We start from the raw sequence: 26,690 nt of genomic DNA, 5'->3' as shown, positions 1-26,690 counted from the left end.
TTGAGGATACTAGGAATAACAGACTGTGCCAGTACTATTTCGCATTGTCTGTGATGAGGCGTTAGTAGCGATCATAGTGGTTAGCAACTAATGGATGCATATTTACTACGTATTGACCTTCGTGACTATGTAGTGGCCGATAATAGTTTGTGAAGAGCAGTAAACGAGTAAACTCCATCACATTCACGGCATCATTGATCTCTATGGTTGGCGCTTTGTGTGTAATCTGGATGCCAATTGTTTTCACCTTCGGTATATGAGAGAGTAGGAGATTCGTTTCGCTGAAGTACAGTTGTGGAAGAGATCAGTTGTAATTTTGTATTTTTAAGAGATTTTATGGATTGCATCGTATATAATTGAAGTTAAGATTCGATACCTCCTCACAAAGGGCTACACGGAGAAAAATCGTTCTTAAATTATTGAAAGCTTTTGACATTCCTGGGCTTCACGTCACGTAAGTAGATATCGCCTCAACTAACCCACATGTCTTGTAACATACTTCGGGCTCATATAACTTTGCTATCCACTTATTTAACACATCTAACTCATAATGAAACGCAAATAAGACGTCAGGCTCATGAAAAGTGTGAAGGATAACGAAGATTGGCCTAGTAATAGAAATATTTTTCTTCCTGTGGCCATGTTCTTGTCCACACCTGTGGAGTAACGGTCAGCGCGTCTGGCCGCGAAACCAGGTGGCCCGGGTTCGAATCCCGGTCGGAGCAAGTTACCTAGTTGAGGTTTTTTCTGGGGTTTTCCCTCAACCCAATACGAGCAAATGCTGGTTAACTTTCGGTGCTGGACTCATTTCACCGGCATTATCACCTTCATTTCATTCAGACGCTAAATGACATAGATGTTCATACAGCGTCGTAAAATAACCCAATAGAAAATAAAAATAAAACCATCTTCCTCGTCTTATTTGCATTTATCTTCAACCCATACTGTTCCTCTTTTGCTAACAACGTCATATCATCAGCAAATCTTATGCACTTTATTCTTCTTCCTCCATTATCACTCCCCCCATGTTGTGAAAACAGTTCTTTACTAAACCCTCCAAGTAGATGTTTAACAGGTTAGGTAATAAACGACATCCTTGACATACTTGCTCTTCCAATTTCATTTTCTTCTGACATTTCTTCTCCTATCCTGACTTTCGCTCGTTTCATATAAAGATTACTGAAGAAAGTTCTCTCTTTCCAATCAACGCCAATTTTTCTTTAGGATCCCTATCAGTTTATTCCAATTAACTCTGTCGAAAACCTTTTCTAGGTCCACAATTACTATATACACTTCTTTATTTTTCTCTAGGTATCTTTCACCGATTGTCTGTAGCAGTCTAATTACATCTCTCGTACTTTTTTCCTTCCTGAAGCCTAACTGCTCTCCTTCAACTGTTCTTCCATCTTAGAATATAAACCTCTATTCAGTATTCGCAAGAGAATCTTCGCCGAGTGCGATATTAGACTGATAGTCCTGAACTCCTTATATTTCTTCTCATTATTTTTCTTCGGTATGGGAATCAACACTGTCTCTGTAAAATCTTGAAGCCATTCGCCTTTCTCATATATTTCGTTGCATAATGATAGAATTTGCTTCTTATATTCTCCCAAGCATTTCACTAATTCTATGGGGATTCCATCAACTCCAGTTGCTTTCACATTCTTCATGTCCTTAAGCGCTAGTTCAACTTTTTCGTTTAAAATAGAGAATCCTTTTTCGTCTTTTCATGTGGCATCTTCGTCTCTTATAGCTAAGTCATCTGGACGATTTTTTGTGTCATATAACTCTTCTACATATTTCGTCCATCTGCTTAGTATTCGTTGTTGTCTTTTATTTCATTTCCGATGTCGTCCTCCATCAACCACATGGATTTCCTGTTCTTATTTGTGAAGTTCAAACATTTTACTACCTTTTCTCTCTAGATTCTGTATTTCTTCACATTTCTCTTTCATCCCGTCTTCTTTTGCTTTATCAGTTTCTCTTCTTAGTTCATTGTTGAGTTCCCTGTAGTTTCTTGTACCTCCTTCTGTGTTGATATTTTTCCATTTTTCCCCTCATCTCCGTCTGCTCCAACATTTCCCTGTGACCCACGATTTCTTAATTCTCACACCTTCTGTGTATCCTATTGTTTCTTCTACTGTTGTCTGTATACAACTTTTTAAATGAGTCCAGTACTCATTACTATTCTCAGGTGTGGATTCTAATGTAGCGGCTTTCTCTTGAAAATTTAAATCAAATTTTCTTCTGTCTTGTTCATTCTTCAGTTTTTTCCATGTTCAGTTATTTCGTCACCTGTCTCTCTCTTATCTTCTTCAGACGAATATCTACTTCACCTATCAGTAGGACATGATCGGAGTTAATATCCGCTCCTGGTAAAGTCTTCGCATTTTTAAGCAATTTCGGAATCTTTCCTGTACCAGTATATAGTCTGTCTGATATCTCCTTTCGTTCCTTGGGCATGACCATGTGTATCTTCTTCGTTTATGTTGTTGAAATAATGTATTTCCAACAATCATTGCAATTCTTTTACAGAATTTCACCAAATATTCTCCTCTGTCATTTCTTTTTCCCAGTCCATATTTTCCAGCTGTTCTTCCGTCTTGTCCTCCTACAACTGCATTCCAGTCGCCCATTAGGATTACATGCTCCCTTCTTCTCCTTGTCTTCTATCCTGTCATAGCTTTCTTCCACTTCATCGCCTGCTAATCCACTTTGTGGCATATAAACATGCACTAGCACTAACAAGGAGAGGACACGCTCTGTATATCACCGAATTAAATCAGATTTTGTGACATGAAAGTACAAGACACTGTTTAAAGTCATACCTGGTATGGGTGGCCAATGACCGCTCGTTTTGGAAATACTGGCTATTGTTTATGACAGGGCTGGGCACATTACGTGATTCTGAGAAATGAGCTCTGTGTGCTTTAAAGAGCGGGTCTTCCGATCGCTGTGACTTATGCATACTGTACGTCATTCAGTGTAGGTGCAGTGGTGACTCTGCAGTATGATGGCGAACTTTGAAGACGGACCTTCCGCTGTAATATACTATACTGTGATATGTCATAAGGGCTGAAAATTAACGAACAGAAGACCAAGTACATGATTTTTGGATGCAAAAAACAAAAAAGAGTCGTGATAACAACAACCCATCTAAAAATTAATCAATATAAATTTCAGAGGGTCTCTAGTTTTGTATATCTGCGCTCATTAATCAATGACACTAATGATATTAGCGAAGAAATTGATAGGGGAATTCAAAGTACTAATAAAACATATTTTGGATTATTGAGGCACTTTAAGTCAAGACTTCTTACAAGGGAAACAAAATGCAATATTTATAATGTTCTGGTAAAACCTGTATTAACGTATGGCTGTGAAACGTGGACCCTCTCAAAGACTAATATGTCAAGATTGAGATCCTTTGAAACCAAAATTTTAAGGAAGATATATGGCCCAATATGTGATAATGGAGAATGGCGAATAAGATACAACTTTGAACTTTACCAACTATATAAGTCCCCTGATGTAGTTACAGTCATTAAAATATCAAGATTAAGATGGGCAGGACATGTGCAAAGGATGGCAGATCATGAGATATCCAAGAAAGTTATGGGGAATATATTTGAAGAAAAAAGGAGTGTAGGACGACCAAGACTGCGATAGATGGATGGATGGACTTTTAGAGGATCTAAAGAAAGTGGGAATTAAAGGATGGTGGTTGGGTGCCAGGGACAGAGATACATGGAAGAGAGTTCTAGGAGAGGCCAAGGCTCAAATTGGGCTGTAGCGTTGATGATGATGATGATGATGATATGTCATAATATATGTATAATTTAAAGTTATACATTACTAAATGTACTATAATAACCTATAATGCAATATAAATATCGAATAAATACTCTAATATAATGTACCTGAGATAAATTTTCTTTGAGTTGTATTAATTTATGGTCATATATCATATATCATATCATATATTTTATCATATCATATCATATATCATATCATATATCATAGATTATATATTATATTATATTATATTATGTATTAACGGGATGAAAATAATGCACTTAGTGAATCGGCTATGGGAATTAGCTACAAAATTTGCCACGAAATTGCAAAGGAATTGAAAACATTCAACGAAAGTAACTTCATCAAGCGATGTTTAATTATATTGGCAGATGAACTCTGTCCACAGCAAGTAGGGGAAGTGGAAGCCATACGCCTGTCTCGTAGAACCGTGGTGAGGATATTGCAGTATGTGCGTATGGGTTATGTAAATAAGCCTAATGATTTGTGTGTGTGCATAGAGCGAAGTTTATTTTATTAAATTAATAAGAATGTTATAAAGTGTGTGCTGTACAATGGATTGATGTAATATCCTTATAAACTATTATGTACTGACAGACTGAATGACTAGAACAACCGTGGCTCTTGTAATATTTAATGCAGGGAAGGTAGCTGTAATGTGAGTCCGCCACTGCGTGAGCATTCTGCTCTGGCTTGGAATTGAAGTGCCTTGCGGAGCGATAGCAGCTCTGGCAGACTAAATGGAGCCACACTCATGCCCGACCCTGGTTTATGACATACTTCCGTTAGGTGCCTAATAGGGAAGCATTAGACTGTGTAACAGCGTAGCTCATGTGGTTGGATGCTGAGTTGTGATCCAGGCAACCTGAGTTCGAATCCTAATGCCTTCTCATTTTTTAAAGCTTGATATTATTATTATTATTATTATTATTATTATTATTATTATTATTATTATTATTATATTATTTTAATTCACTTTCAGTTGTCATTTCCTATATTCAAACCCACGTTGAAATATGCGCGGTACGCATCAAAATTGATAAACGAACGAGAAGTGTTTGTGAATGTGAAGGATATCTGTTTCGCAGCAGAAGTGCGGAAAAATGTGACTGTGGACAACCTTCTTTCATTTGCTGTGCATGGTGCAGGAAATGTGTATGTTTTGTGTGTTTTTATGACATCATAATGAATCGGGTACAAAATGAAATAGAATAGCTGCTACAGAAATAGAACGAACACCAGTGACACATATTACCTTCCTACGTGAGCAGTATTTCATTATTTATCCTTTACAATACAATGTTAATTAATTAGTGCTTTTTTAAAACGTGATGAAGCATTCAATACATTGAGAAATATGATATAGGTATGTAAGTAGATAACTGTGATCACAATATTAATCATTATTATTAAAAGAAAAAAATATAGGATAAGTTAAGATTCGAACTGAGGTTGCCTGGATAACAACTCAGCATCCAACCATATGGGCTACGCTGTTACACAGTCTAATGCTTCCCTATTGAGCACCTAACGGAAGTATGTCACAAACAATAGCCAATATTTTCAAAACGAGGAGTCATTGGCCACCCATACCAGGTATGACTTTAAACAGTACTTCTTGTACTTTCAAATCACACAATCTTATTTAATTCGGTGTCCCCTCCTTGTAAGTCCATTGTCTTCCTTTGTAGTCTCACCATTATCATCCGGTCATCTACATAACGCACTGATATCACTTTATCTTTCACACGTGGTCCCAATAATACTCCAACACTATGACTCCCTTTGCACTCACCATATGAATAAAACAACCCAAATTCGTCACTCACCAATTCACCACTATTTTCGCACCTTTAATTCTGATATTCCCATCACATCCACTTTGCTTCTTCTCATTTTTTTGCTTCAATTTTTCCAACATTCTTGCCTGCAGAAGAGTCCTTACATTCCACGTCCCAATCCTTAGTCTTCTTTCCTTCTCTCTGTTTGGTTGCTTCATGATGTGTCCTTCCCCAGCATCCCTTCTGTATGGGGGGATATTTTACGTCCAGAATCTTTTACTGTGAAAACACTCATCATGCCTTGTTTGCAGTTTTTCTTGGGAAAGATATATGCTGTAGCTTCCCGTTGTTTTCCGCTAACCACTCTCTCTTTCGCATTTTAGAAAGATCCCAGCACGGAGGTGAGGAGCGTGGATTTGACTAATTAGGCCTCTAATTTTTAAAATAATAAATTTTCTTGTATTTTAAATTGAAAAGGATCTTACTTTAACCAATATACATGAATTTCATTATTATGTGTATGTATTTATTTACACTGCAAGTGGGCAAGCACCCGGTAGCAGTGCTATACACAATATAAAGAATACACAACAAAATTACAATACAATTATACAATACACAATACAATAAGAATACACAATACAGTTTGACACAGAAATTACAATTAATAATGAAACATAAAATAACCCAATTTTACAATACAAGCTATATATGTATAGACCCTACATAAGTTTCAATAGTCTTTCACTTTACTCTCATCTCACTCACTGTAGAGGCACTATGACGCATTTCACTGACACTCTTTAATTCATTTCACTGACACTATAGCACACATTTCATTGACACTATAAATTATCACTGATCGGAACTATTCACTGCACTGTAAAACCATAACTTCACTGACTCAATTCGCTTTACTGATAAAACAGTTCAAATAAGTCAAATAATTTACACCCTTATGCATATATACTTATATTCAGTTAAGAGTAAATTAAAAAGAAAATCTCTCCTGAAAAATTATTCTTTTTGACTTGTGCCTTTTCCCGGCGACCAGAGAATTATCATGCCAACTTGTAATGCGTTCGCCTGCACAGCTCAGTTTCTGTAAATCACTTTCAGTTATTGGAACTTTTCTTTCAGTTATGATGGATGGGATCAAGATGGAACCTGTGGTTGACCTATTGGGTTCAGAACCACATAACACATGTGAAATAAAAGAGAATACGACTTTATCGGAGGTAAACTGAAAAGATTCTCTATGTATTTTGTTTGTTTGTCTATCAATTGCAATGTGCAAGGAATTAGACATATACAGTACTGAGTAGATATCTGATTCTATTGTTAAAGTCCAATGCTGCTGGATAAGAAAATAACCAAACAGGGTAAATGTAGATGTGAAACAAACAAAGCATTAATCGAATTATTTTTCCATAACAATGATTCTAATATCGCAGGTTAAAAGGAAAACATCAATTGTAATGATCGTACACTTATTTACAGAGAATATTATTAGAAATGATATCGTTATAAAAACATTGCACAAAGGAGACGTGGATTTATACTGTGTGTGTATTCGATTTTGCTAAAGAATCCGTGGTAATTCGGTAGAAAACGTTTGTCAATATAAAGGACGTCAGTGACATGTTAAGTAAATTGGGACTTGTAGTATCCGTGTACTTGTCAAATTCAATGTGTTATATGTAACATGTTAAATCTTTATCAGCAGAGATGAGGCTTTAGGTCTGGTTTGTTCAGGTTTTTTTGTATCTCTTGCTTATACGTGTTTTTTGTTAGGCATACTAAAAGCCTGAAAAAACCAGACTTAACCTGTCACTGATTCTCGATTAGATCCATCATATTGATCAATTTTTCTACAGAATTACCGAATCCCTTTTATTATAGTGGCTTAAAATATTCCATGCTATTATTGTATTCTAAATATATGTAGTACAAAAGATATTATTCCACTGATCTTCTGCAACAGTATTGAATTTCTAGTGATGATTTGGGGGGGGGGCGGAGAGAAGCATACAGAGTTAAATTTGAAATACGAGGCGTGTTCTTAAAGTAAGTTCCGTTTTCATTTACAGCCGTCGCATCGTTACAATCGTTATTTTGTGTATGCGTGTTTTCTTCTTCAGTCCTCAGACAAGCTGTGCATGCAGTTTCAGAGCTTCTGTCCGTGTGTGTGGTTAGTTGTGATCAGTTGAAATGTTTAATGTGATCGAGCACCCCGCCGACTGTGAGATGCGCTCTGTTATCTGTTTCTTGAGTTTGAGAAATATCAAACCAGCTGACATTCATCGTCAACTTTGTGAGGTGTATAGTGATGATGCCATTAGTGATGGAATGGTCAGGAGATGGGTTAGGAAGTTCATCGATGGCCGCGTCTCTGTGCGTGACGAGCAGCATACCGGTAGGCCATCTTTGATCAATGACTATTTGGTGCGTGCTGTCGATAAAAAAATTCATGAGGACAGGAGGTTCACAATTTCTTCGTGTTCCTTGAATTTTCCACAAATGTTGCGGAGTGTTCTCTACAAAATTGTGATAGATCGATTACGATATCGAAAATTGTGCTCACGATGGGTACTCAAGATGCTCACCAAGGAACACAAAACTAAACGAGCTTCCAGTGCATTGAGCTTTCTCACACGTTACAGTGAGCAAGGCAATGAGTTTCTTGACCATATCGTGACAGGTGACGAGACTTGGGTGTGTCACATGACACCTGAATCGAAGCAGCAGTCCATGGAATTGAGGCACACTGCAATCACCAAGGAAAAAGAAATTCAAATAAACCATATCTACACGGAAGACCATGGCGACGATGAAGTGAAAACAGCAGTGTAGGAGTGGTTTGCATCGCAGGCTGGCGATTTTTACAATGAGGGGATAGAAAGAATTATGCCACGACTCGATAAATGCCTCCATAATTGAAGCATGCATTTCCAGACCGTTGTAAGTGCCAATTTGTGAAGTTTACAGTAGGAACAAAAATAGTTTCATACAGTACATACAACGTTGTGACTTGCGCAACCTGAAAGTGCTCTACTTTATAACTTGCAGCAGCACTTTCTTCATAACCTTCCGTAATATTGTCAAATAGTGCACCTGCAACTGATATATGTGAAAAAATAGATTCTCCCAGTATCGGCACTTACAACATTATGGAAATGCACGTTTCATTTGTGGATATTATGTTGAGAAGTAATTGAAGTATGGGGAATACAATGCAACACAAATGATTTGTAAGTATCTTCCCGTTTACTTACTACACCCTTTTGGAACTTACTTTAAGAACAATTTTGAAAATGATTTAAGGAAGATTATTGCGTTATCTACTTTAAGTCAATTGGGTTTAACGCCTCGTATATCACATTATTCCTGTGGGGATTTTAAAAGCCGAAAGTTTTGCCTCCTCTATGATGAAGAACCTTGAGGTTGGATATCTCCATTGTTTGTTTCTTTTGCTATGTTTTTTTATAATTCCAATTTGGTTATGTCTTCATTACAAGTAATAAAATATCGAATTCGAGAAGACGTCTAGTCACATGGTGTAGATACTGAGTTAGATTCTTTTACTCATATTACAGCATGTAAATTATTTTTAGAATGGAAGACCTGGCTAATTATCTACCATTCCACATGTCCCTAAAGTCTCGTATCTCTTCTACCTGTAAGTTTCTTGTCTAAATTGTTGCCTTTGTTGAAATAATTAGCCAGTGATTGCCATGCAGAACTTGATTGATAGCTGTTACGAATGCTGTCAACTTGAACCTGGGTAAATTAATTTATTCATGACATCTTGATGTTTTGTAGGAAGGGGATTTATCGCATCGGCAAGTGGCAGGCATCAAAACAGAATGTGTGGACCGCAGTTATGATCTCACATCTGAGGTAAAAGTTGAAGACACTCCAGAGCCTGTTAGCCTTCTTATGATGAAATGTGAAGTTGAAGACACTCCACAGCCAGTTACCTATCCTATGGTGAAGTCTGAAGTTGAAAGTACTCCTGTGCCCATTACCTTTCCAATGGTGAAGTCTGAAGTTGATGTAAGTGTTTCAGTATCTTTATGCAGATATAGCTAGTGTGATTTAAATATAACAGAGAGGCATTAACAATCTGGAAATATTAATCGATTTTCCTTTTTTCCTTTTATTATTTTTTTGCAATAATTTTCTAAACTTAAGCTGCTCTCGCTTTTGAACATGACATTAAATAATATTGTGCAAATACATATTTGTGGCGAACAACAGAAAGGATTATCTCGAATGCATGGAAAAAATAGAACTTAGCATCAGGATTTTATTGCAACTTTACAATATAATGATGTAGAAATTACTATGCTAGTCATCAAGTGAGATATTTAAACTCATAAATATGTTTATTAAAACTTTTGTCGACCATAACAGTTCTTCTGGGCTTATATTATAAACCTGTATGGTTGATGATGGTGGTGGTGGTGGTGGTGATGATGATGATGATATATATTTATTAAAATTCAGGAAAAGATTGAATGTCATCGAACTTTGCAAAGAAGTAAGTTTATAGAAAAATAGTAATTCAGTTTACATTATGAAGGTGTTTTGTTCTGTCACAAACAAATATGAGAGAATGGCACACTTTTCAGTACCTCAGCTGCTGTTGACTCACAATTCTTTCGTCAGAATGCATGTTCCATATTCTGACTTTATTTTTCTAATTTATTGGGATAATTGAAGACCTCCCCAGAAAAGTGGTTGTAGCATATTAATGAAAAATGTGACTTGGATAGAAAACGTAATTCTGAAGCTTTTAAATATAAAAATTAATGATTGCTTTCAATAACTGAATAAGCTTGTATCCTTGATTAGTCAAAAGGTTCTACTAGTAAATATAAGCCTAACGAAATTGTACTTGAAATTATTTTCCTTTCTCGTGAAACCTGTCCTATAGAGCTGTTGGCTACACCCTTATTTGAGAGAGTTTTCCAATTGTAAAATCAGCCTTGGTTTAGTTATTTGGAAAATCTGAAAGAGGACATATAAGTTTTAAAAAATTATGAGAACTGGAAAATTGTTCGTGATTGTAGAGTTCAGTGGGACTATATTCTAAACTATGCAGCCAAGAGATTTCATAGCTTATAGAGCTTAATAATAATAATAATAATAATAATAATAATAATAATAAAACTAATAATAATAATATTAATAATAATAACACTTACTTGCAAATGGCCTCTAAGGAACCAGAATTTCATTGCCACCCTCACAAAAGCTCCCCAATCAGCCCCTTTCCTGAGCAACATTAATCCTGTCCCTACCATCATATCCCATCTTCCTCAAATCCATTTTAATATTATCCTCCCATTTACGTCTAGGTCTCCCATAAGGTCTTTTTCCCTTAGATCTCACAACTAACACTCTATATCAGACGTGGGCATCAGTAGTACATGTCGAAGAGTCGAACGCAAGGACGTGATCTCCCTCCCTCCACACCCCTAGCTGGAGTACCTGTCCGACTGGTTGAAGTACTGGCAGTTAGTGGTGGATTTCACTAAAAAAAAAAATCACTCTCTATGGAAGATCCTGAAGTAAAAAAGTCTAAAAATATTATTTCCACAAAGAACGGGAAAATGAATTCATTTGTTGCGAAAAAGGGGAAAGCGTTAGGTGCTTATTATGCTGCAAAATTTTACTAGCACGTTGAGCGACATGAAAAGACTCGTTTTAATGGAACAATTTTTTTTTTATTTTATTTTTTATAACAATAGTAGTCCACACCTGTGGAGTAACGGTTAGCGCGTCTGGCCGCGAAACCCCAAGTGCAGGTGCACAAATATGGCTGGTTTAGATGTATATAAGCTTAAAAACTTTGCAAAGTAAAATATTCACATCTTCGGAGTTTTGTTATGAAAATTGCTTCTATGTTAGGCTCATCCTTTATTTGTGAACAGTTTCTTTCTCAGTTGGCCATTGTAAAATCCAAATCAAGATCACGCATTTCAGACGAAAATTTATTCTATCAGCTCACAATTGCAATGTCTGACATAACTCCCAATTTTGAAACACTTGCTGATTTACGTGACGAAGAAGAATAAACGAATCCTTTCTTTTACGGGCATGAGTCAATTGACGTAAATTGACAAAAAGAACGAAGAACTACAGTAAGAAGTTTAAAAAATAGCCTAATTTTTGTTTTTCTGTTTCTTAGTAATGTGCTTGATATTTTGTTAAGAATCTATTTTTCCTTAGTTTCTTAATTTTATTTTCAAAGGATGCAAATTAGTGACTGATGCCCTTTCAAAACAAATTGGTTCAGATTATGGCATTACTTTTTAACTGTTGTGGAATTGTACGTTTTATATAATTTTATAAGGTTTTTACAGTAATTGTTTAAATTAGAAATGCAGTTATGTTTCAGCTTTTTGTAAAATAGTTTGTATTTGTTTTGGAAAATTTGTTTTGTTTCATTGTCATTATTCTTAAAAATAACATTTGTAGAAAACTATGTATCTTTTTGTCCTGCGTAATTACTTAACGTTCCGTGTTTCAATACTTCACGCGATCCACCGCTGAGTACTACGTTAACAGGTGATGCGTGTTGCATCAATCAGAGTAGTACGGCGCATCTCTTTAAATGCCCACGTCTGCTCTATATGCATTTCTGGATTCATCAATACATGCCACATGCCCTTCCCATCTCAAACGTCTGGATTTCATGTTTCTAATTATGTCACGTGAAGAAAACAATGCGTGCAGTTCAGCGGTTTGTAGCACTGTCCATTCTCCTCTCACATCATTCTTCTTAGCCCCAAATATTTTCCTTAGCACAATATTCTCGAACACCCTTAATGTCTGTTTCTCAAAGTAAGAGTCCAGGTTTCACAATCATACATTGCAACCTGCAATATAACTGTTCATCGATCAGCGCGTCTAGCCGCGAAACCAGGTGGCCCGGGTTCGAATCCCGGTCAGGGCAAGTTACCTGGTTGAGGTTTCTTTCCGGGGATTTCCCTCAACCCAATACGAGCAAATGCTGGGTAACTTTCGGTGCTGGACCCCGGACTCATTTCACCGGCATTATCACCTTCATTTCATTCAGACGCTAAATAACCTAGATGTTCATAAAGCATCGTAAAATAACCCAATAAAATAAAAAAATAACTGCATATAAATTCTAACTTTTAACTTTTTTGAGAGCAGACTGGATGACAAAACCTTCTCAACTGAATAATATCTATTTCCTATATTTATTCTGCATTTAAATTAATCTCGAGTGTCTCATTTATATTTGTTACTGTTGCAACAAGATACTTAAATTTTTCCTCCTTTTCAAACGATATATTCCAGTTCTTTTGTTTTACAGTATTTCCAGGTTATATCAGTGTCACTGGTTTGCTGGAATTTTGTCCCACAAGAGTTCTTTTACAAGCCAGTAAATCTGTTGACATGAGCCAGACGCATTTAAGCACAATTAAGTGCCTTCGACGTGGGCCGGGATCGAACTCACAATCTGGGGCACAGAAGGCCAGCACTATACTGGCTGCACCACCCTCATCTGCATTATGTTCTGGTCATGAGACATAATCATATACAGTGAAACTTCCCAATAGCGGACACCGCTGGGGAAAAATTAAATGTCTGTTATTGAGATGTGTCCGTTATTTAGAAAATCGTTAAAATTTCTCATACATATTCAACACTATATTTTACAGGACAGTACAGTAGACAGTGAGATTGTTTCAAGTACAGTATTCATCCAGAGAGAAATCGTACCAGTAAATTTTTGTAAATGAAATAAATATCAGTCACTGTACCACTTCACCTTACACAAAGAAATCTAGAATTGCATTCTCAGTGTATGATTTTAAAATAACATCCTTGTTTTTAAAAATTACACTACCCTGAATTTTTCCCACATTAAACTTTGTAGCCAGCTCACGAACACGTAATTTCTCCTTCTCACTATGCTTTACAATATCCACTTTCTCTTTTAGTGACAAACGTTTACGTTTTTGTGACATTTTTAATGTGACTGTACTTCCGAACACTCAACTTGAGAAACTAAGAAAGTACGGACTGCTCACGTACAGTATCACAACTAACAACTGTGCTGCTTACCTTCAATAAAGTACAAGAACGTTCAAAGGCACGATAATGATTGTTGCAAAGAATTCCGTTTAATTTACAACCCTCTTTTTCTTTTTTTTCTTTCACGCTGTCCGTTATTTGAAAGTTTTAATTGTTGTTGGGAGATACATTTCAGTGTCCGTGTCCGTTATTGAGAATGTCCGCTGTTTGGAAGAATTTTATGATAAGAGCCAATATTATTTGCAGGACAATTTTAAAATGTCCGCTATTGAGAGGGGTCCGTTATTGATAAGTGTCTGTTAAGGGAAGTTTCACTGTATTTGTTTTTTCGAGGTTTACTTCCAAACCTCTCACTTTATTTGCTTCAAGTAAAATTTTCGTGTTTTCCCTAATCGTTTGGGGATTATCTCTTAACATATCCACATCATCCACATAAACAAGCAGCTGATATAACCCGTTCAATTCCAAACCCTCTCCCTTATTCTGGACTTTCCTAATGGCATATTCTAGATCATAGTTAAAAAGTAAAGGTGATAGTGCATCTCCCTGCCTTAGCACACAGTGAATTGCAAAATCATAAGCCAAAAACTGCCTATACGAACTCTGCTGTATGGTCCACTGAGACACATTTTAATTAATCGAACTAGTTTCTTGGGAATACTAAATTCAATAACAGTACTATATAAAACTTCTATTTTAACCAAGTCTCATGCCTTTCTGAAATCTGATTTACCCCAGTTTTTCTCCAAAATCTGTCGATGCCTAAAACCACATTGATGATCCCCAATAACTTCATCTACATATGGACTTATCTTCCCAAAAGAATATTGGACAAAATTTTGTATTTTATCATCATCAATATCACCACAACACCACGACTACCATAATCATTATTATTATGATTATTATTATTATTAATATTATTATTATTATTATTATTATTATTATTATTATTATTATTATTATTATTATTAATTGCATCATCCTCATTATAAAATCAGCATTTACGAACTTTGATCTACATTGAAATGTCTTACATCCTTCTACAATGACGACATACATCAAGTTCCATATCTTGATACATTTCGAATTCTGAATTTTCTAAATCTGACGGAACAATCTTTATTACATATATTTGATAGTAACCATCAGATTATAGTTCGCATGAGTGTAGGAAAGAAGATTTTGTTGTGATATGTTATTTCTAAAAGAACAAATCGTGATAGAGAATTTGCTTTTGGAGAAATAAATCTTTCAATTATGATGTATTGGCAATATGTGTGATGTATAAATATCAATTTCCTGTTTATTTATCTCGAATATTGTAAAAAAATGTGGTTCCGCAAACTGCAGGAACTTTCTACACCACGTGCACATATTTTCAATGTTGAAACTTGATTCCACTGCGTTTTAATACATACAAATAGCCTGAATGTAAGGAAGTATACATGAAGGAAGGAAATGGAAACAGTTGGGAGAAAAGACTTCTATTCCATATAAAAGTCATTATAAGATTACTAAAAAAATTACATGGTAATCATTAGGATTGAGGTTCAGCTCTGACATTGAAAATACAGATCATCTGTGTGGTCAGTTAAAGCTATGTTCATTAATTGTTCACCTTTCTAGGAAGATTCATTCGATCTGAACAGACTTCATGAGGAAGAGAAAGTAGAAATATCTGCAAAAGAAGATATGGTTTTGCTTGATAGGTGAGTGTAGTTTGCGTGTTTCAGTTCTTCTTTCAATCTTTGACAGCTTCTTTTAATGATTGTATGGGGACTTAAATGTTCGGGTAGCTATATAATACTCTTTTTATTAATATATGGATGTGGTTATCCATATCGACACCTCAATATACAGTTTCTTTCATATATAACTGATCATTCGAAAAATTGACAAATTTTTACAATTTTTGGCTGTGTTCTACCACTCTGCTGCTGAGAAGTTTTACATTTACGTACACTCCATTTTGTAATGTGTTTTGCCCGCAAGACTTCTCCACTTTTCTATATAGAGAATAATGAACCTGTCACTATGAAATTTTAATGCTTACGGATAGGGTAAAAACCCATAATTTACCATTAATTACACTGAAATTACTTACCTACTTACTGGCTTTTAAGGAACCCGGAGGTTCATTGCCACCCACACAGAAGCCCGCCAACGGTCCCTATCCTGAGCAAGATTAATCCATTCTCTGTCATCATGTCCAAACCTGTGGAGTAACGGTCGTAACATCTCGCTGCGAAACCAGGTGGCCCGTGTTGGAATCCCGGTCGGGGCAAGGTACCTGGTTGTGGTTTTTTCCGGTGTTTTCCCTCAACCCAATAGGAGCAAATGCTGGGTAACTTTCGGTGCAGGACCCCGGATTTATTTCACCAGCATTATCACCTTCATTTCATTCAGACGCAAAATAACCTAGATGTTGAAAAACCGTCGTAAAATAACCCAGTAAAATATAAAATAAAATCTATCATCATAACCCTCCTCCCTCAAATCCATTTTAATATTATCTTCCCATCTACGTCTCGGCCTTCCCAAAGGTCTTTTTCCCTCCGGCCTCCCAACTAACAATCTATATGCATTTCTGGATTCGCCCAATATTTGAAGGATTCGTAACAAGCTGTTTTTTTTACGGTGATGGGTTGTTAGCCCTTCTCCCAACCCCCAAGCTGGATTACTAACCCCCATCGGCTGTCCGTGACTGCTTATTCAATATATTCACAGCTACCCTCCATATCTGGAGGCCGTCTCCTCGATCCGCAACTGAGGACGTGCCATGCCGTGGTAATAGGGACCCACAATACATGACCTTACATTTACACTAATTATGGCTCACAGTTCCCAACATATCTGCTGCCTTGAAGAATGCATAAATGGGTCATTCCATTTAAACTCAACAAATTTGAAAAATAAATCTTGCATGACTGTCATAAAAATTAACATTTTTTTGTTTTCATGAAGGGATCTTAACATGATATGCATAATTCTGAAAGAAAAATCGTGAAATGTAAATAGTTTGGGTTTCAGGGCTGTCCAAAATTTTAAAAAATTGGTACTGAAATACAAAAATGAGGTATAGAATATACGAGTAACTTATTAAAATCTAATGACTAATGATAAATATTTTCCTCATATGATTTGAAGGAGCATTTTCTAAGTAGAAACGAGGCAAATAGTTATGTCCCTAAACTTCAAGGATCATCCTAAGGCATGTCGCATAATATAATGAAAAAATTCTGAAATTTGGTAATTTATATATATATTTTTTTTTCAATCGCATAGATTTAAGGTAGAGACTTGTTCTCTTGAGGACAGTTACATCTCATATGCGTCTATCAATGGCATATATGAATTTGCAAGTAATGAAGACAGAAAAGAAATATGCTGGTCTTAATTTTGGTCAAAATGATTACTTTGAAGTTTTCATGACTTTTTTTCGATGTCTGGTTGAGATTTCAAATTTCATATTTTTTCCTCGTATTCAGTACAGTTTTAGTATTTTGTGTCGTAAATTACGCTTTTCATCTCCGACTGGTTCATTTTTATAAAGTTGGCCTTGTTGGTAGACTTGGTATAGCACTGGCCTTGTTGCCCGAGGTTGCAGGTTCCATCTTGGACCAGGTCGATGACATTTAAGTGTGCTTAAATGCTACAGGCTCATGTCAGTAGCTCTACTGGCATGTAAAAGAACTCCTACGGGACAAAATTCCGGTTATATTTGGTTGAGTTGCTATAGCCATGAGCTCTCTACATACAAAGAAATAGTATTTTATACGAAATGGAAAAATTATTTTAAAAATTACCGTTCTCTCCCCTTCAATTTTAAATACATTTTATAGCGACAGACAGGGCTGACGAGAAGTAGGGGGCAAAGAGGGCAAGTGCACATGGGCCCATGAGCAATAAGGGCCCGTCAGATTAAGTGAGTCTGATTACTTTTTATTATCATGAATAATTATTCGTAGATACATATGGATACTATAACATTTTGTAAGAATATTTGTTACATGAATTTGACATATTAACTCAACAATAGTAGAATTAATACAAATTACCACTTCATATGTAAAAATTTGACTTCTATATAATAAAATATCAGTTTCCCTCATTAACGTTGAGGGGCCAGGCATTTGCCTGAACTATGTTCCTGTCGCTTGTACCAAACACGTTCAATTATTTATTGTCTTGTCCTTTTTAACTACCACCACAATATGCTAGTGGACTCTCCCAAACCGAAGTCGCAGGATCATGTTTCCTTTTCAGTACATTGTATGTTTCGTGTCGAAACTTTCGTTTTTTCGTTGTCGTTGTTGTCTAGTAAATTCTGTTCATTAGTGTTATCAGTTATACTTTAACTGCACAATGGATAAGGACAGGCATAAGTCAGGAGCTGAGAGACAGAAAAAAATGGAAGATACTAATATGGGTTCTAGACTGCGTGAAAAATATTATGAAGACATTAACAAAGAGATCAGTGATGAGCCGAAATATTTAAAATCAATTAATGCCTCTAATTTAGGGCCAACCCCACTGAAACCCTTGAATCTCCTAAATAGTCTGAGGCAATTAAAACTGGACAGTTTATTTCCAAATATTTGTATAGCCATTAGGATATTCTATACAATTCCTGTGACAGTTGCTGATGCTGAAAGATCCTTAAGCAACATGAAGGAAATAAAAAATGTATTCAGGTAAACAGTGTGTCAAGAACGACTGAGTAACCTTGGCCTCCTTAGTCTGGAGAGCGATTTTGCTAGATCTTTAAATTTTGATGTTATAATTTATGATTTTGCATCATTGGAGGCAAGGAGAATTTTGTTGTTTGTTGATGTTGGACTGCAAGTTAAAAATTACAGGTATTTAGGAATAATGTTTTATGAATATAATATATTGTGCTAAAGTGAAGATTTGCTAAAAGTTTTCAATGTAATGAAAGTGTATATTTTAGATTCGTATCTGTGTATGGGGTTATCTTTTAGTATTAGTATTAGTATTTATTTATTTTACCTGGTAGAGATAAGGCCGTCAGATACCAATTATAATATGAAGAATAAAATTACAATTAGTATTAAATTTACAATTACGAATAAAATTACTATTAGTATTAATTTTACAATTACAATTAAAATAAAAATCAAAGTACGAAAAGATTACCTGACTAATTGAAGCTAGATAATTTATCATAGAAAAATTTAATTTGCAAATAATTATTATGGTTAGAATAAATGGTAACTTGTAATTGTTACTTGTCTCATTGGGGGTCCGAGTACAGTTATTGCATAGAGGCCCATAAATTGTGTCGGCGACCCTGGCGACAGACATTTATTTCCATATCATTTATTTAATGATAAATTTATTTATGTTACATTCATGGTGGAAGAATATTGGTGAGGTGGTGCGCAGGTATTGTCCCCTGTCACTTGCACAGATGACGTCACGCTGGGACCAATATCCAGCCTTGCCTTCTGTGAAGCATTACATTGAGGCGGATCTGATCGTGATTATGTTACTCGAAGGCATCGTTGATGAAAATAAATATTTGTTACAGGAGATTAGAATTATGAACAATGATAATATGCTGACGATACAGCAATAACTCTGTGCACTGAAGGTGAAAATGAATTAATGGACAACCGCAAAAAAAAAGCAGTGAATTACGAACAAGTATTGAACTCTCTTTTAATTTTGATAATTATTATACTACAGCTGTGAACAGTACCACGTTTCGTGGAATTTTTGTCGACAACACTTTAAAATGGTAGGCCTATGTTCATATTTATTTTATCTTTTATGGGGAAATGCTATTAATATTACTAGAGCCTTTATTGCTTAGAAACAAGTTATTAGAACGATTTTAATATTAAAAGTACTGAATCTTATCAATCTTCTTCTTTTTTTTTAAGGATTTCAAAATATTAGAATGTTGTATACTTATATCTATAGCCTATCCTGTTTAAGCGTAATGAAACTGAATATATAATAAAATATTAGATTGTCATGATTCTTATACACGTAATGCAGAGCTATAATAACAGAACGTCACAGATTAAAGAAATATAAAACGTTTTCTGATTATTGTTTAATAAGTTAATATCTAGGGAGTCGGCCATGGCAATGACGGTGATCAGAACTGATTTCGTATCGGTATACTGAATTAAGTTCAATTAATAATCGACAGTGACTTCAGTTTTGTGTTAATATAGAGCAGTGGTTTCCAACATTTTTTGAGTGACGACACACGATATCGCGACACACATTTGTTTTCATTAATAACAATATAATAATAATAACAACCAGTGCTTTTCTTCTGGAGAAAAAGGTGATGGAACTCTGTGTAGAATATTTTATTGTGGAAAGGGAAATGATTACCGTTCACTGCACAGAAATTTTGTCGTTTTTAACTTCCTTTACGCCCAATTAAGACTGTCAAGGTCTAAGCGAAATTCAAAGAAAAATTATATTGAGAACATAGTTATTCACACATATTTCGGTTCAATGATGAGAAATGTAACAAAAATATGCCCGAACGCCGTTCCAGTGCATTCTGCCAGAGAAAAGCACTGAAAACAACTTCTATGTAGTGTCGGATATCCTGTGTTGTAGTTAGATCGATGTTAATACGCAATAAAAATAAAAATAAAAATAAAAAAAAAACAAGCAGCAACTTGAGTAGCATTAGAAAAAAACAAAGGTATGTGTCAAAAATTTCAACCTATCTATGCTGGATATGATCGTTTCTATGATTTCTATGATCGTTTTTGAAAACTCACCCATTTAAATTAATGTGAAGTCTGCGCTTGGTGGGTTGCACAGTGTTTCTCTATATGTGGCCTTATGGTTGACAGGACAACACGTAAATAATCATCACGTAAGTCTGTTCCTTTGTCTATATTTCACTATTTTCATGGTAGAAAATGTTGATTCACACAATTATGACGTTGAAAACAGCAGTTCTGTGTGTATTTTTAATTTATTCGGCACCGTCGAGAAAACATTTCCGCATATAAGGCACTTGGGATTTTGTTTATATTCATCTTCACGGTACGTAAAACCATATTGCAAGTATTAATCAATCTATTTACGAAACGCAGGACGGTACGTTTTTATAAACCCTGGAGGAAAATTTCTCTTACATTATTTGAATTAGCACTGCTGTCATCTAACCCAGAACTTGATTCAGAATGTCTTTTTCGAATTAAAAATTTGCCCATGATAAAATCTAAACAAAATGCATTTGATAAAATGGTCGCACTATCACCCGCTCACACGTACCGTATAGCTATACTAAAGGTGACCAATATATCCTGACGATTATAAACTCTTGTTTTTATTAGTGGGAAGAGTAAACGAATTACGAAGGCGTTGACTTCCATTCGAATTATCGCCAGGCAGAAAAATTAAACTGAGCAATGTTGCAGGTGTTCACGTTTCATTGGTAAAGTCTGTCTCAAATAAAATGTACCATATCAGAGACTTCGTTATAAATAACAAATGCGTTGTAAGGAGACTTTCTGGATGGCATAAAATTTATTATTCATTCCAAAATTTCGCGACACACTCCATGGCTTTTAAGGAACACGGAGGTTCATTGCCGCCTTCACGGCGTTGGTCCCTATCCTGAGCAAGAACCCCTGATATAGAGAGTTCAATTACTTTTCAGTGTTTGCTTATGCTTAATTTTCAATAAATGGTTCATTGTGGCGTACGTCTGGATGTAGTGCGGACATCAGCAGTGCACACGCAAATAATTATTTTTACTTATTAGAAACAGTGGCGGCTCGTGATAAAATATTGTGTGTTCACAATTTTGTGGTTCAAAAATCGAAAAGAATTTGAAATTGTACGTTTAGTCCAATATGAAATGTCATGATTCCAATGTTTCACTATCGAAAAATACCGTATATAAATTCAAAACGACATATAATAATAATAATAATAATAATAATAATAATAATAATAATAATAATAATAATAATAATAGTAATAATAATGAAACTCGGTCTTTCTATTTCCAATTTTTCCTGGTAAGCCAGTTTACCCAGTTCTTTACTGTTCCAAATTTCATTGAACAGAGTTCATTGTTTACGTTCGTTAATAATGAATACATACCACAGTCCCGTTATTTACAAACGCGTGTGTTCAGTAATATATTTTGATTCACAACACACTGATACACTATGGCCTATACCAGTACTGTAATCCCATTCGCATAGATTGATTACTATAAATATATACCAGTAAATATTATTCTTAAATATTATACACTACCATACAGATACTTAAATTCATACCACCACCACCACAGTCAGCCTGCACGTGTTTCAAAGCCAAGCTATGCTATTATGCCGACACTTAAGTATAGTAATTCACAAACTACACTCTCGTAGCAGCACTGTACACACACATCTACGTAAAGTAAACGTTCCTACAGTCAGATGCTGACATCTACAGGCTTTTAAATTTCCTCCTCGAGATATAGCACGTGAACAATAGGCACCGATGCACCTCACATCTGTAGGATAGATACTCATCATGTTCACTTAACACTTTGTGATCTTGACGAGTCATAAGCGGCCAGTTAAAAAAAAATTTCTCCTGCGCATGCGTGGAATTCCTGTAACCATCTCGAAAAGAGTACGGCTTGTACGTGAACGTATGTTACCAAGTTTACATAAGAAGTTTATGCAAGATGCGGGAAGTTTAAAATACTCGATTCTGATATATACATCCCCACTACGTCAATACGGTATCAAATAATAAAACTAGTCGTTCATTAATGGAAACAAGGTGTTCACGTGCTCTTGTGCTCTTATTGACGCACCGCCACTGGTTAGAAACATTACATTATAAATTTTTGCATGACAATAAGTTTTACTGACATGATTATTGGCAGTAATATTTTTTTATATTGACAGTGATTTTGGTTTCAGAATATGAATGGACACAAATGTTAAAATTTCGGACCATATTGGTTGAATAGGGGTTATAAACAATTATGTGAAATTTGAAAGAAAAAAGAAACATTAAGATAAATGATAAGAAAACATAGGAAATCATCCTTAATGGTTGAATGCGAAAAGTCATTGTCTCTGGTTATTGCATAACAAACATAAATTTTGAAAAACTTATGGACCCAGAAATAATAAATAAAAATAGGAAAATAATAAGCGTCAATAAAAATAGTGATATTAATGTAAATGTAACCCCGCCATTGGTCCCTATCCTGAGCAAGATTAATCCAGTGTGTACTATCAAATCCATTTTGATATTATCCTCCCATCTAAGTCTCGGCCTCCCCAAAGGTCTTTTTCCCTCCGGCCTCCCAACTGACACTCCATATGCATTTCTATAATAATAATAATAATAATAATAATAATAATAATGGTATTAGTAATAATAATATTAATAATAATTGTAGTGGTAATAATAATAACTTCATAATAATGGTAATGATAGTAGTAATAATAATATTAATATTAATTGTAATGGTAATAATAATAATTACTTCATTATTATTATTATTATTATTATTATTATTTCCACATCAATAATATTTAATGTATTTGTAAATGCATACATTCAAATGTTTCTACTGCCATGAGAAAGACTTTTTTACAGGTATTTTACTTTTATGAAGTTATTGTAATGTCAGAACAAACATTCTTGTTTTAAAAATCGTAATTTAGCGTCTTATAAATTGAACTTGTCCGCCCTTCGACAGTCATCCACGAGATCTTTGTCCTTCGGAAATCCGTAGTATCTTATGTTGGTTCATTTCGTTTTCTTCGAGTGGCTGTTGTAGCCATACATAACACAGCCCAGCATTCTATTGCATATTTCTTTCACTTAGATTAAAAAAATTCGCGCAATTTTTGTCACCATAATTAAGTTTAAAGCGACTGCTGTGCTTGATTCCGAGCTCTGACCTCCCAGTGTGACGTCACATGCGCAGACCCGACGCATTTGTGTCAACGATCCGCCACACCAGTATTCTTCCACCATGTGTTACATTCAAGTGCAACTATATTCCATTTTACAGCAACTGTAGTGTTGTAAATCTTACTATTCTCAACCGCAAACAGAGTTGCAGGCGATGATCATCGGCTCTATGGATCATTCCAATTCTATATTTCATTCTATATAGCAAAGAGTCAAAATCAGAAATATAGTTTTATGCTCGACCGTGCCGAAATGTAGTAATTATACACCTGGCAGCAGTCCTTTAATACATGTCATTAAATTACACCTATTCATTAAAGTACAGGTGTTCAGCCAATGACAAGTCAGCTTTGTACCGTTATACAACCGCAAGTATCGATTATTCTCGGATATGCAATCGAAAGACAATTAGCGAAAAGTCACGGAGGCTGGAAATCCAATACTGTCGCAGAACGTTGTGTTCTGTTACTATAATAATTAGCGGTAATTGTAAATAATATTCAAATAAATTCAATTTGTCTTCTCGTTTTTCAATTCTAAAACAAATTTCCAATTTGTATCAGACAAATGTTGATCTTATTCTGTGCCAAGGTCAATGACATTCGGCCTCGGAAAAAATCAATACTTTCGCCTCTGCGCACATCTCACAATACAGGTCAGTTCGCACATAACCATAAGAAGACCTGATTTTGAATAATTTTAAGTTAGAAATATGGTCGAGCATAAAAAGTCGTAAGAAACTTAACTATAATGGTAATTAAGACGCTCGTATGAAAACTATGAAACTCGCTTGCGCTCGTTTCATAAACAAACATACTTGCGTCTTAATTACTACCATTATAGGCTCGTTGCATGATGTACTATTAATACTTAGCATTCAATTACGATTGATTCGATTTCTCTGTCTTTATATGAATGCCCATTTATTTTGAGTTTACCAGTTGTTTAGAGTGTTAAATTTTCATTTCAGCAATGCCAGTAATGTTAAAAAGAGTCGATCATCAGAATGCGACGTAATTTCTCGTAATGAAGACGAATTAACACAGTGTTGCAGCAACAACCTTGACAGTTCAATTGCTTGTAAGTTAAGCCATGAGTCTAATAAGTGTAACATCTGTAATGAGGTTTTTGCAACGGCTCAATCTCTGAAACGTCATTTACAGACTCATTCATTGATAAATTCACTGAAATGCAATATCTGTGGAAAGTGTTTCTCAAGTTCGGGACATTTAAAAAGTCATTCCCGCATACACACAGGGAAGAAACCTTTAAAATGCGACCCGTGTGGAAAATCCTCACAATTGACAAGTCTTAAAAATCAATCTCGAAATCACACAGGTGAGACGGCATTCAAATGTGATGTCTGTGGAAAGTGTTTCTCAGTAAGATGGAATCTAAAAATTCACTCTCGCATACATACAGGGGAGAAGCCATTCAAATGCGACATGTGTGGGAAATCTTTCAAACATTCCGCAACCCTAAAATATCACTCCCGCACACATTCAGGGGAGAGACCCTTCAAATGTAACACGTGTGGAAAATCTTACAAGGATTACGGAAACCTGAAATATCACTCCCGCACACATTCAGGGGAGAGACCCTTCAAATGTAACACGTGTGGAAAATCTTACAAAGATTACGGAAACCTAAAATATCACTCCCACGTTCACACAGGGGAGAAGCCATTCAAATGCAATGTTTGTGGAAAGTGTTTCTCAGAAACACGGATTCTAAAAATTCATTCCCGCATACATACAAGGTAGAGGACGTTGAAGTGTCACATGTGTGGAAAGTCTTTCTCAGAATCCGCAACCCTAAAATATCACTGTTCCATCCACAAAGGGGAGATGCCATTCAAATGTGATCAATGTGAAAAATGTTTCGCAGAGGTGGCGTTTTTTAAGATTCATTCACGATTCACATGATAGAAAAACCATACACATGTGATATCAGCGCAATGTCTTTTTCAATATCGCGTAATCTGTATGATCTTTCCCGTACACACAAATGAGAAACCATTTAAATGCGATGAATGCGGAAATCGTTTCTCCAAATCTTCACATCTGAAAGCACATTCTTTCCTTCACACAGACGAAAGGACTTTGAAGTGTGATTAATGTGGAAAATTTTTCACACTCAAAGCTAACCTAATGAGGCATATACGCCTACACTGAGGCTACAGATAATTTGTATTTTATATATAAATTACATTTGGAGAGAGGAAAATTTATGCACACATGCAAGGATACATCGGAACTTATTCTTCGAAACAGGATAGCTGAAGAAGATTGATAACATATTTTTTTCAAATTATATGTGAAGGGGTGAGAATGATATAGTCCTAATTCACACTGGCATTTTACAAGAACGAGTATTAAATGTTTAACAGACCAATACTATTAGTTGCGGTGTCATTATTTCTCCTGCGTATAGCTACGTCATTTGTTGAGTAATTTTCACAATATTTTACTGGTAGTTTCTCCACACGTTTAAGAAATGAATTCACACAGAATATCATTTTATTAAAGGTGTGACTTGGGACTATCTCATTCCCACCCCTTCATATTCTAGGACAATGTCTGACATTTGTAATTTTGAATTGTAAAACAATTGTAAAATCCTAAAATACGGTGTTCATTGCCAAATGTTGTAACAAAATAAATATTTATAACATTGGCTATATATTTTGTTTGATATTAAGGCGCTTGCAATAAGTGTTAGTTTTAATTTTACATTATCTGTTTCCGCGGAATTGTGTACAGTGCTCAAACAAGTTTTGAGCAATATTTTTTTTTTATATAAATGCAATAGATAAGCGTTCATCTATGCTAATAAATTTGTATCCAAAATTTTTCTGCTAATTTTGGATTTTCCAAAAATAATTGGTGTTAACATGTATAATTATCCATCCTGAAACCGACAATCGCTTTTTTGATATTTTTCTTTGTATGTCTGTCTGTCTCGATGTTTGTTACATTTTCACGCGATAAAGGTTGAATCGATTTATATGGAAATTGGAATACAAATGAAGTTTGTTGTAGCTTAGATTTTATAGGTTATATATTACTCAAA

The 26,690-nt window shown here is 35.3% G+C and overlaps 1 protein-coding gene across 2 annotated transcripts; it reads left to right on the top strand.

Moving 5' to 3' along the window:
- LOC138691820 (zinc finger protein 664-like) lies at positions 1 to 26,298 on the top strand. 2 transcript variants are annotated; one of them, XM_069814290.1, is made up of 5 exons: positions 2 to 454; positions 6,738 to 6,835; positions 9,420 to 9,653; positions 15,303 to 15,385; positions 24,589 to 26,298. In XM_069814290.1, exons 2-5 carry the CDS (start codon positions 6,740 to 6,742, stop codon positions 25,379 to 25,381), a joined length of 1,206 nt encoding a protein of 401 aa, XP_069670391.1. In that variant the 5' UTR covers positions 2 to 454; positions 6,738 to 6,739; the 3' UTR covers positions 25,382 to 26,298. The 2 variants fall into 2 exon arrangements, with proteins under 2 accessions (XP_069670392.1, XP_069670391.1); XM_069814291.1 differs by lacking the exon at positions 15,303 to 15,385 and having other exon boundaries at positions 1 to 454.
- Positions 26,299 to 26,690: the final 392 nt, after the last annotated feature.

This window comes from Periplaneta americana, chromosome 16 (genome assembly GCF_040183065.1).
Source record: "Periplaneta americana isolate PAMFEO1 chromosome 16, P.americana_PAMFEO1_priV1, whole genome shotgun sequence".
NCBI lineage: Eukaryota > Metazoa > Arthropoda > Insecta > Blattodea > Blattidae > Periplaneta > Periplaneta americana.
The sequence above is the reverse complement of the archived record's forward strand: the minus strand, read 5'-3'. Positions and strand labels throughout refer to the sequence as shown.

Coding starts and splice junctions, on each gene's coding strand:
- LOC138691820 (XM_069814290.1), top strand. CDS start 6,740: ATGATGGATGGGATCAAGATGGAACCTGTGGTTGACCTATTGGGTTCA. Junction 9,654..15,302: donor TGGTGAAGTCTGAAGTTGAT/GTAAGTGTTTCA, acceptor TCACCTTTCTAG/GAAGATTCATTCGATCTGAA. Junction 15,386..24,588: donor GATATGGTTTTGCTTGATAG/GTGAGTGTAGTT, acceptor TTTTCATTTCAG/CAATGCCAGTAATGTTAAAA.